At 44.2% G+C, this 13,129-nt stretch overlaps 1 protein-coding gene across 1 annotated transcript in view; it reads left to right on the plus strand.

Moving 5' to 3' along the window:
* The first annotated feature begins 780 nt into the window (after positions 1–780).
* The window catches only part of celsr2 (cadherin, EGF LAG seven-pass G-type receptor 2), a 104,843-nt gene continuing 92,494 nt past the window's right edge, over positions 781–13,129 (plus strand). The window contains exon 1 of the mRNA XM_036559827.1: positions 781–4,359. Coding sequence (XP_036415720.1) covers positions 813–4,359 — 3,547 coding nt within the window. The 5' untranslated portion in view covers positions 781–812. The remainder of the gene's footprint in view (positions 4,360–13,129) is intronic.

Below are 13,129 nucleotides of genomic sequence, written 5' to 3' on the forward strand. Positions count from 1 at the left end.
TCAGTCATCAGGCAGTGAATTCATAACCATTTCATGTAGGAACTTTCTGTGAGGGAGCTTTTAGAGGTGGACGTCTGGTTCCTATCAGCACCACTGTGAACAGTTCTGACTCGGTAAGTTTATCTAGAACGGAGCGTTTCACACCAAACCACTCTGAACGGGTCTGTTTACATCTTAACCACCTAATTATGTAGAAATTTTGAAAATATGGTGGGGTTCCCCTTTCAGTCCAAAGTCAGGCTTGTCCTATAGTAGAGAGCTGATGGAGACTGTGCTCACTTTGGGCTTCAGTTATCCAGCTAACTGAGTAATCCTTTGTGAAACACCCCCTCCCCCCGTTTTCTGTCCTTTACCGGGGCTGGAGGTGTTGCCTTTTTTAAAGCTGCCCCCCCCCAACCAAGCTACCCCGCCCCTCCCCTCTCAGCCCCTCCCTCCCTCTCTCTCCCGCCGTATTGAAACAGGTTTATGTAAATGAGCGCAGCAGGCTGGTAGGAGCCATTTTAATGAGTGACTCAAACCGAGCGGGGCGAGCAGCGCGTGCGTGTGTGAGAGCGAAGGAGAGCGCACGAGAGAGCAGGTTTTTGGAAGCGGACTGCGCTCGCGCTGCGTTCTGTCTCTCGAGTCGTGCGGGATTGACTACGGAGCTACGCGCGCGCAGGACTAGGCATGGATCCTGAACAACAAAGACGCGCGAGGAGAGGAAAAGTTTGAAGGTGAGGCTGGAAGTGAGTGAGAAACTAAACAAAGCAGAAGAAGCCCGAGTAGGAGGAGGTGCGGAGGAGCGGAGGAGGTGCGGAGGAGCCGAGGGAGAGATGCCAGGCATGAAGTTGGGTTTGTTTCTCGCTGTTTTCTCGCGCTTTTCCCTTTTGCACTGCTTTGTCGTGCACGTGGGTGAAGATGTGCGACCTGGCACGGTGATCGCGAGCGCGCACGGGAGCGCCTCGTGCACCTTGGAGCAGGTAATCTCTCCCAGATTCGCTCAGAACTCTGTGCGCGTTGATGCGCTGGCTGGAACTGTATCCATTTCGGACTCGCTGAGATGCGAATCGCTGCTGTCCAATCCGTTTGTGCTGCAAGCGGTGGCGGATTGCACGAGCGCTGGGGTCACAGGGGTCAAGCTCAGGCACTTGGTAGTGAGTCGGTACCTGGTGCACGTTCGGGGGTCGAACTGTGCATGCAAGCCTAAGCGCAGAGAGAAATGGGACATGGAGGTTATAAGTTTGCTGCAAGCACCTGGCTCGCAGGTAGACTGCCTGGAGGTGGGCGCTGGACTGTTCCGTGTACAGGATGTGTTGCCTGGCGCCAGGACTCATGGATTGTCCTGTAATGTTACCGGAACTGCCGTTTCCTTCAGCAAGGAGTGGTTAGTCGTTTCTGCGCCTCTGTGTTTTCAGGATGGCTCGCTGCTGGAGTTTGACCTGCACTGCACGGAAAAAGTGGCCCAGGGGCGCGGAAGGTCCACGCATGTCCGCTGGCACTTGGGTCAGGGTCCCTTCAGGCAGCGCTACCTGGAAAAGCTGCTATGGAGAGCGGCAGAGCATTCAGAGTCTGGTCTGCTCAGCAGGCGGAAGAGGAGTGCGAATGCTAACCCCCAGTTTCAGCCACCAATGTATCAGGTTTCCGTCCCGGAGAATAAAGCAGCCGGGACTTCTGTGGTCCTGTTAAGAGCCGTGGACCCGGACGAGGGTGAGGCAGGGAGGCTGGATTACTTCATCGAGGCCCTGTTCGACAGCCGCTCAAATAACCTCTTTGCTGTGGACCCCGAAAGCGGCCTGGTGTCCACAGTGGAGGAGCTGGACAGAGAAACAAAGGACACCCACGTGTTCCGAGTCACAGCTATTGATCATGGAACGCCACGACGGAGTGCGATGGCAACTCTGACCGTAACTGTGAGCGACACGAATGACCACGACCCAGTGTTTGAGCAGCAGGACTACAAAGAGAGCGTGCGGGAGAACCTGGAGATTGGCTACGAGGTGCTGACAGTCCGGGCCACCGATGGAGATGCCCCAATTAACGGGAACATCCTCTACCGCATCCTCAACAGCAATGGATCCAATGACGTGTTTGAAATTGATTCGCGATCTGGAGTGATCCGGACCCGTGGCCCTGTGGATCGCGAAACGGTTGAGTCCTACATGCTCCTGGTTGAAGCCAACGACCAAGGGCGTGATCCTGGTCCTCGCAGCGCCACGGCAACTGTGCACATTGTGGTGGAAGACGACAACGACAACGCCCCACAGTTTAGCGAGAAGCGCTACATTGTGCAGGTACCAGAAGATTTAGCACCAAATACTGAGATCCTGCAGGTGACCGCTACTGACCAGGACCGAGGCAGTAATGCGGTTGTTCACTTCAGCATCATGAGCGGTAACACCAGAGGACAGTTTTACATCGATGCACAAACAGGGAAGATGGATCTTGTGAGTCAGCTGGACTACGAGATGAATAAAGAGTACACGCTTCGCATCCGAGCACAAGACGGTGGACGTCCGCCGCTGTCCAACATCTCCGGCTTGGTAACTGTGCAAGTGCTGGACGTCAACGACAATGCTCCGATTTTTGTTAGCACTCCATTCCAAGCTACTGTGCTAGAAAATGTTCCAATTGGATATTCTGTTATACACATCCAAGCCGTAGATGCAGATTCTGGTGACAATTCCCGACTGGAGTACCGTCTCACAGAAACAACGCCAAACTTCCCGTTCACAATAAACAACAGCACCGGGTGGATTATAGTGGCGGCCGAGCTGGACCGAGAGAGTGTGGACTTCTACAACTTTGGAGTAGAAGCTCGGGATCACGGAACTCCCGTCATGTCGTCCTCTGCTAGCATTAGCATGACCATCCTGGACGTGAACGACAACAATCCTGAGTTCACACAGAAGGCGTACTACATGCGTCTGAATGAGGATGCAGCAGTAGGTACCAGTGTGGTCACTGTGTCCGCAGTAGACCAGGACATTAACAGTGTTGTGACATACCAGATCTCCAGCGGGAACACCCGAAACCGCTTCTCCATCACAAGTCAGAGCGGCGGAGGGCTAATCACTCTAGCACTCCCGCTCGACTACAAGCTGGAGCGGCAGTATGTGCTGAGCGTCGCAGCCTCTGATGGCACACGATTCGACACTGCCAAAGTGTACGTCAACGTCACCGATGCCAACACACACCGACCTGTATTCCAAAGCTCGCATTACACCGTCAACATCAACGAGGACCGTCCTGTGGGTACCACTGTCGTGGTGATTAGCGCCACAGATGAGGACACTGGAGAAAATGCAAGGATCACATATTTCATGGATGACAGCATCCCTCAGTTTAACATAGACCCCGATACGGGTGCTGTGACGACTCAGATGGAGCTGGACTACGAAGACCAAGTATCTTACACGCTCGCCATCACGGCTCGCGACAACGGAATTCCTCAGAAATCTGACACCACCTACCTGGAGATCTTGGTGAACGATGTGAACGATAACTCTCCCCGCTTCCTTCGGGACCGCTACCTGGGCTCAATTATGGAGGACGTACCCATCTACACAAGTGTTGTCCAGGTTTCAGCCACTGACCGGGATTCTGGCCTGAATGGCCGAGTTTTCTACACCTTTCAGGGAGGCGACGATGGTGATGGCGATTTTATTATTGAGTCCACATCAGGAATCGTGCGCACGTTGAGGCGCCTGGACCGTGAGAACACACCCATCTACAACCTTCAGGCTTTCGCCGTGGACAAGGGAGTTCCTGCCCTCAAAACGTCTGTAGACATTCAGGTCACGATTCTGGACGTGAACGACAACCCGCCGGTGTTTGAGAAGGATGAGTTTGATATCTACGTGGAGGAGAATAGCCCCATAGGGCTGGTGGTCGCCCACATTTCTGCCACGGACCCGGACGAAGGTAGCAATGCCCAGATCATGTACCAGATTGTTGAGGGTAATGTCCCAGAGGTGTTCCAGCTGGATATCTTCTCTGGTGAACTCACAGCACTGATGGACCTTGACTATGAAACACGTTCCGAATACATAATCGTAGTCCAGGCCACATCTGCTCCTCTGGTCAGCCGAGCCACTGTCCACATCAAGCTCATTGACAAGAACGATAACATGCCGGTCCTCAAGAACTTCCAGATCATCTTCAACAACTATGTGACGGATAGGTCCAACAGCTTCCCATCGGGAGTGATCGGGCGGATTCCAGCCCACGATCCGGACGCCTCAGACCAGCTGCGGTACAGCTTCGAGGCGGGAAATGACCTGAATCTGCTGATCCTGAACCAGACGACTGGGGAAATCCGACTGAGCCGTGCACTCGACAACAACCGGCCACTGGAGGCTTCCATGAGGATCGCCGTCTCAGGTAAGAACACCTGTTTCCACTGCTGATTTGGGTGGGGCTCTTTTCAGAATCTCGATCTTGTCCTTTCCTTGTGTAGCTGGAAGTTGTGGAGAAATCTGAAAACCTCAGAGTGGTCGTAATCTAGATGAGAGAAATAGAATCATAACTAATCTTGACTGATTAAAATCCATTTGAAGCTGATGTTTGCATATTGCCACGGTCACACGAAAACCTTAAATCTCCACTTTTGTCGCTGTTTTTTACTTTTTCGCATAATTTGAAAACTGCAGTGTCCCTGTTTTTTATTAAATGAGTTTCATGATTGACAGGCTAACAGAAATGGTCCATAATTTCTTGGAAAAAATATGTGGTTCCATTAACTTTCATTGCATGTTAAAGTTTTATCCTTCTCCTGTAAGTTTACCATTTTGGAGACACAAGGTTTGTTGTGACAGCGCCGATATGCATTAAGAAAAGCAAAGCTGTTTTTATTGTAAGCAGGATTTCTGAGTAAACTGAATAATTTAACGAAGTGGTGCCCAGCCCTGGTCCTGCTCGTTTGTGTTGCCGCTCCTTAAGCAATATCACAAAAAGCTTGTTAATAATGTTGGAAAGCACCGAAATGTGCAGGCCAGGGGAACCACTGACATAATCCAGCCTAATCTGTGTTGCAGTTGCAGCATACAGTCGATTAATGCGACGAAGCTGCTCTTTGACTATTTCAAGTCTTTCAGTGAGCTGTTTATTATTACTGGTCATTGAACCTATGCGACAGATACAGTAGACTGAGATTAGGTTGAAAAATACCGAAGTATTCCTTTAATCCCAATTGTGAGTTGTCCATTAGGAGTGACCTTTATCTTAGGGTTGGGCAGTATTACAATGTTTGTCTTCATTGTGATAAATTACATCACAATATGTCACATAAGCTTTTATGAGCAAATCATGGGGATTGTCACTATTTAAAAAGCACTTCCTGACTGTGTGTTTCATCACAAAGAGAGGACAGTTAGTCCTGTTTTACTGGCTTTAGTGCAGCTCAGTGGGTGAAATGTTGACTATAAATCATTATATTTATACACACGTAAAATACGGTTCTTCAAGGGTTCTTTAGTAAAGACAGTGGTTTTGTTTAGGACCATGAACACTCAAAGAACCTTTTGCATGATTCTTTGCATGGTGAAATTGTTCTTCAGATTGAGAATGTGTTGTATATGGTTCTACATAGCACCAAAAAGGGTTCTGCTGTTGTCAAGCTCTTTTTGAAAAGGTTCTATGAAGACACACATTCAACATATCCTCCATCAATCTGAAGAACTCATGAAGATTTCATGAGGCAAAGAACCCTTTAATGCATGCAAAAGGTTCTCGGAGTGTGAATGGTTCTAAACAGAACCACTGTGTTTACTGAAGAACCCTTAAAACCACATTTTCGTTGTGTTGTTTTTTATAGTAATTTTTAAATTTGGCACTACGTTTGTTTTTTTTTTCCAATTTATCAGATGTCAGAAAAAATGAACATCATGACACGTCGTGTATCGTGAAAACTTCTTGAAGTATTGTGACATTACATTTTGGCCGTATCGCCAGGACTGAAAGATGAATCGTTTTTATATCGACATTGCGATATCGCAATTTAAGAGAGAGCAATTTTTCAAATAATTCATTATCAAAAGGTTGTCTTATGTTTTAATAGGGGAATTTTAACCCAGTAACACAGAGTTGTACACTGTCAGATACAACCAAACCTCCATGTGTTGGGACATCACAACCACGACTTACTGGCTTTCTGGTGCGCTACATTAAGGGGTCAAACCTCAGGCCAGAAAAAATGGATATTCTGGTCTCTCTGGTAAAAAAAAATGTCTGAACATTAATTTATAGAAAATAATCGCAATTTAAATCACAATATTTGTCAGAAAAATCGCAATTAGATATTTTCCCATTCGGCCCTGTTGCCCAGCTCTACTTTATCTCTTCTACTATCATTCTGGCTCAAGATATCTGGCTAACGAAGACTTTCCCGATATGTTTAAGTGCTTCTTTCATCTTTGTGCACGTATCTTTAAATGGACGCTGTTTTCTTGCGCACTCATAGTCCAGTCATGTTTTTCTGCCAGCACAGTTAGCGCGTGGGTGTGTGTCCACACGTTTGTGAGCATGAGGCGTGATGAGTCTCAGCTGGGAATAAAGGAAAAGAAGATGAAAATGAAAGTGAAGGCTTTAATGTGTGGATTTCACTGCTGTTGGGTCAGTTATGGAAAGGCTGTGGTTTGTCCTGCAGTTACACAGAGCTGCACTTTTATTACGGCTTCAGAAAGACTTCACTTCATTTTCATGACTCTTGTTTTTTTTATGCGCTTCGCCACACAGCCTGTTTTATTATGAATAACTAGAGCTGCCCGTACTGTACGCATCCAGTGATTCAGTATTAATCATGGTCAGCGCTGAGCGTCTGAGGCAGATGCCCTCATTCCCTCCCGGATCTGGGATGCATGAATGCAGTTCAGTGGAGATTTCGGCCTTGTGCTGATTTGCCTGTCTGTGTTTATCATGTATGTTGAGCAAAACATAGATTTGTATAATTCTAATTTTTGTACACACACGTGTGTGTGTGTGTGTGTGTGTGTGTATATATATATATATGATTGCAGTTACTGTCATATTTAAATATTAATGGTAATATAGTAATTAATAATAATCTTTTAACTGTTGTAATTTTTCCATTTTCATTGTTTTAGACACTTTGAAAATGCCAGCTGCCCTTTACTTTAAAGTGCTGTTACAGTAATGTATATTGAAGTTAAGACCACCTTCTCCTTCTTCTTTAAATTAACTGTAATTGATAGAGCTGGGTCTTCAGTTTAGGCCGTAAATGTAAAAAGCTCTCATACAATGCTAATTGCTAATGCTACTATGCTAATTTTCTGTTCCTGACAACTAACCAGAACCTGCTTAGACTACGGCTCGTATTCACAGTCAGTGACATATCTAGAACCTCCAGAAGGACTAGACTGATGTTTGATTGTAAATCAGAGTGTGATTGGTTTATTCCTCTGTCGTTTCCTAATTATGTTGGTAGTTAATCTAATGTGTGAGGCCTTCAGTCCAGCTCCTGAAGCCCTAACAAATGGGAGAGCAGCTCGGCTGAATCCACCTAGATACTACAGAGAGAACAATTCTGATTGGACGATTTTCTGTTGGTTTCCAAAATCGAAATAAAAATAAAAAATATTATAAGGGCAAGTCCACCAAATTTTCTGCATAGTTCAGTGTGTGAGGTGTAAACAGAGTGACTGTGGTTTGGTGTGAAATGGTTCAGATGTCTTTACAGACATTTTATTTACTAACTTATAAAACTTATTAAGTTTTCTTTGGGGACTATTTTGCCTCACAGCGCCCTGCATGTATCCCTCCACCATGAAGTTCTCTAAACTATCATAAAACAGTGTCTCAGTCATCAGGCAGTGAATTCATAACCATTTCATGTAGGAACTTTCTGTGAGGGAGCTTTTAGAGGTGGACGTCTGGTTCCTATCACCACCACTGTTCTAGAACTGAGCATTTCACTAGAGTGGATAGCGTCTATTTTATAGAAAGAGTTTTTGAAAAGAATAACAGCTGGTGTATAACGGAAAAGATGTTTCTAATCTCTCTAATAAAAGTAGCGTTAATCATAATGTAGAACATATATTTCTTGTATGTGTAATGCCCTCTCCTCACAACATGTATCATGGTTCCTATCACCACCACTGTGAACAGTTCTGACTCTAGAACTCTAGAAAAGTGTTTCACATCAAACCACTCTGAATGACTTTACATCTTAACCATTAAATTATGCAGAAATAAAAAAAAAAAGTTGTAGTTTCCCTATAATATAATGTAATATTTATATTATATATAATATAATAATTCATTTTGGACTCTTTCTGTTGGTTCTTTCATCATGAGATGTTCACACAATGTAAAAGGCAGCTGATGTTTTCAAATGGTGAGAAAAGTGAGGTTTTGATCTAACAGTGACGATACATTGGCTTTTATTTTGCATTTTGAATGTTTAGCTTTTTTAATCTAGAATCCACTCTGTCTCTGAGGGACTTTCTGTAATAAAGTAATCTAAACGAAATGAGGTGTTATTCTGATTAGGATGCGGTAATGAATTAAAACGACGGGCCGCGTGGTCTCTGGAGGGGTCATGCTTTACAGCGTCCATTTGATTTACACCACATCCAAGTGAGAAACGTATTACATGCTAATTTATGCGCATAAACCCAGTCACAGCCTCAGATTAGCATGGAGTTACATAATCTACAGGGCCTGCTCTGAGTTTATACACTGCAGATTATGTTCAGTCTTAGACGGAGGAGGGATTTTCACTGGGAAATCCCCACTGAAGGGACACTTCAGACCAAAGCTGGGCTTAGACTGTGTCTGGGAAATTAACTGTAAGCGTCTTGTTTGATGATGCGTTCACACCTGCCCTGTGAACCACACGTCTGAGGATCGTGTCTTGTGATGTATGACGGAGGTTCATGAGCTGTGTGCACTCACTTAGTGAACTTGCCCTTTGTTAGGATCGGTTTTTGCCATTTTTAACGTGGTAAACACGATTGTAGACAAAGAGAGGCTGATCTAGCAATCTGAGATGGAGTGGCCACTTTATCAGAAACCCCTCCCTACAGCTCAGCCTTGCTGGTGTACAGCTGAAGGGTTTTTATATAGATCGCATTAAAGTTTTTTCCTTTTTTTCATGATACATGTTGTGAGGAGAGGGCATTACACATACAAGAAATATATGTGCTACATTATGATTAATGCTACTTTTATTAGAGAGATTAGAAACATCTTTTCCGTTATACACCAGCTGTTATTCTTTTCAAAAACTCTTTCTATAAAATAGACGCTATCCACTCTAGTGAAATGCTCAGTTCTAGAACAGTGGTGGTGATAGGAACCAGACGTCCACCTCTAAAAGCTCCCTCACAGAAAGTTCCTACATGAAATGGTTATGAATTCACTGCCTGATGACTGAGACACTGTTTTATGATAGTTTAGAGAACTTAAGCTCCGTTCATGGTGGAGGGATACATGCAGGGCGCTGTGAGGCAAAATAGTCCCCAAAGAAAACTTATTATTTCAGATTTTCCACTATTTTCCATCAACATTCCATATAAACTCAGAAGACTCGTGTAGGTTCACTGGTGGTTCTGGATAGTAAATAAAATGTCTATATTTGTGTTGTAGTCATGGCGACCCCTGGTTCCTATCACCACCACTGTAAAGACATCTGAACCAGTTCACACCAAACCACTCTGAATCACTCTGATTACATCTCACACACTGAACTATGAAGATTTGGTGGAATTCCCCTTTAAGAATGTTTTTCCTTCTCCTGAAAGATTCTTAATACAAGATTTTGTTATGAAAGTGATAATATATTCGATTTTATTTTAAAGATGTTAGATTCTGGAAACGCTCAAGAGAAAATCATCCAATCAGGATTGTTCTCTCTGTGGTATCTGGGTAGATACAGCAGAGCTGCTCTCCTATTGGTTAGGACTTCAGGAGCTGGACTGAAGGTCTTACATGTTAGATTAACTACCACCGTAATATACCACCATTTACTGGGTGGAGCCAGAAAATGTCACTCTGGTCCTTCTGGAGGTTCTAGATATGTCACTGATTGCGAATATGAGCCGTAGTCTAAGCAGGTTTCGATTAGCTGTTAGGAACGTAAAAGTAGCATCATGATGTGTCTGTACAATGAACCGTTCCACACCAAACCACTCTGAATGACTTTGTTTACATCTCAACACTTGTGAAATTTTGAAAAATCAATGAAATTCTCCCTTGAAATTTAAAGTGAGCTAGTAATCACTAGTTAAATTTTATAAGTGAGGCCCCATCTGGTGTTAACTTTGTGTTTGTGTGTTGATTGTTTCACTCATATCTGCACTTCCTGTCCTTTGTGACTGTTACATGATTTTATCTGCGTGTTTAAAGCAGCATTAATAACACTTGTGCCTGTGTCTCTGTGAGACTTGCAGACCGCTGCACTTCTTCTTTGACCTTCTAACCAATTAAAAAACACAGACGGCGCCGTGGGCTCTTTCTAAATATGACTCGGCGTTTTGCAAACGGGGCTACAGGGTCCAGCCAAGGAGTAGCCAGCAGTTTTAATGCTGCCTTCAGGTCCTGTTGGAGATGAGCACACACGAACGCCACCACGATGTCGTATTTACTAGTGGGAATTTTTCACTGAGCCCTGAGTTTCTGAGTCGGGGGCATGTCAACAAAAAAACAATGATAGCTGCTAATAAACTGACTGTATTTCAGTTATTCATCAGCCACAATCTTAACACTGCAGGCTAAAACAATCCACACATGGAAATACAGATATAAGCACGTTATGTAATACGTTTAACTGCATAAAACCATCGCTCTTCTCATAAACATCTTCTGCTCTTCGCTTTGTTGACGTTGCTATTTCCAGTGTATCTGTCTTATTTCCAACCAAAACCACTTGAACACAAATCAAGTCGTACTTCCGAGGAGGAATTGAAGGCAGCATATGTCCTACTGGAACCTCCAGTTAGATGGCTAATTAGCATCATGCTAACCGGTAGCTGCTTGCTTTTTTTCATTATTAGTAACAATTAGTGTTTTGGTCCGACTCTTCTTATTCTGTTTAGTAATAGTCTGAAAAAGCTAATTTTCCCTGTTTTCTTCCTTACTCTAAAGCCAAGCTGACATGTATAAACAAAAGTACAGACAGAATTCAGGCTTCTTGCTAATGTTTTTAGCTTTTTGCTAACATACTTTAGTCCATGTTTGTAGATAACAGTGAGTCATACAGTCAGAAACCACAGAATCAAGACTATTAGAGATACTGAACACCTCCACACGGTTTGAGGAGAGTGTGTGGTGATTTAAGCACAAAGTTAGCACCGTGCTAAGCTATTGGCTGTCTGTTACCTGTTAGCTACATTAGCCTTGTAGCTTCAGTGCTAAAACTAAAAAAACAAGCATGTCTTGGCTGATTGACTACGTTTGTGGTAAGAGGAGGGCTGTAAATTTGATTTTGGCTGAACCGTCACTTTAAGTGGTTTCAATTGTGATGCAGTGGTTAGCCGCTAGCTCTCGCAGTAACAGTGAGAGTAATGGGGTCACGCTGGGGTCGCCCCCCGAACTGAGAGCAGCTTGGCTTTTCCTTTTTGATCGTTCTGAGTGTGATGGCTGTAAGTGGGGGGTCGGCGCGGCCCCTGGACCTGCAGGATGGAGCTGAGCTTTGTCAGTAGCAGTTAGCTCAGGAGCTCATTAGCCACTGAACATGAGCACCAAGGCTTTGTTTTTCATGACCTGAAGTCACATAAAGGCCCCAGCGGAGGAAGGGAGGGTCCCTGCAGACATATGAGCACTGTAGGTGTGTGTGTGTGTGTGTGTGTGTGTGTGTGTGTGTGTGTGTATTTTGAGTACAAAAAAACACCATAACTTGTAGAAATACAGCTAATCTACAGGATATGATTAAAGGGAGCCTTCAAGCTTTATTGTAGCTGCGTTCGTGTTTAGGTCTGTGATTTTAATATAGTTTGTCTGTGGTTTTTATAAGTCTGCTAACTAATCATTCCAGAGAGAATTACCTCCTATAATTAATCAGATCTGCAGTAATAATAGCCGTGTTTGAATCACCCTCTCGAATCCTGCTAACAGACAACGGCACTTCTGATTTTTGGTAACCGGGAGACGAGACTAACCACAGAAACAGAGCTTGACTTGGCTCAGTTACTTTATCCTAAAATTCATTACTGATGCTCTAATAAGAAAATGAAATGTGTTGATTTCTGTCCTGTTTAAGCTGAATGAGCCCACTTTACTAGCCTGATGCTAATATATATGACATTAACTAGTGTTAGTTTTTGTTGTTTGTTTAATTTGATTCATACTAATTAAGTCAAATTAAGTCAAATTCCTTAGAAATTACTTACTTTAGTTAAACTGATCCAGCTCCAATTGATAACACACATTAGTACATACAGGTAGGTACTTATATACACTTAGAAAAGATGGTTCTTCATGGGTTCTTTAGCATGATTTAGACCCGTGAGTTCTGTATGGAGCCATTTCATGGTTAAATGGTTCTTTGCATGGTGAGATGGCTCTTCAGGTTGGTTCAAATGGTTCTATATAGCACCAAAAAGGGTTCTGCTATAATGTTTCAATGTCAGGCTTGTAACAATACCAGAACCCTTTTGGTGCCATATAGAACCATTGGAACCAACCTAAACAGAACGATTCCCTTTACTAAAGAGAGAGTTAAGAGTGTACATTTAGTACATATGGGAGTATATGTATATATATAATGTGTGTGTGTGTGTGTGTGTGTGTGTGTGTGTGTGAGAGAGAGAGAGAGAGAGAGAGGGAGGACAAAGCGGATGCGGGTCGATTGAGACGCTGGGATCAGGGTAAAGACGCTGTTAGGGACAACAGCTGGGCCTCCAGTTCTGACCAATCAGAAAGTAGGAAACAATACCCGTCTCACACCTGCTGGGGGATATGTGTCGTTGGTGGGGGGATGATCGGGGGTGGGGAGAGAGAGAATAGGAGAGTGAGAGGGAGTAAAAATGAGACAAAGACAGGAAGAGAAGGTCTAAATTTCTTCATTAAGTGTCAGACTGATCAAGCTTTGGCGTGTGGTAGCATAATGATGCCAGTAACGCCTGAGAGAGAGAGAGAGAGAGAGAGAGAGAAAGAGAGAGAGAGATGGCAATAAAACTACTTAAACTGAATGGAG

Source organism: Colossoma macropomum, unplaced genomic scaffold (genome assembly GCF_904425465.1).
Source record: "Colossoma macropomum unplaced genomic scaffold, Colossoma_macropomum, whole genome shotgun sequence".
In the NCBI taxonomy this organism is placed as follows: Eukaryota; Metazoa; Chordata; class Actinopteri; order Characiformes; family Serrasalmidae; genus Colossoma; species Colossoma macropomum.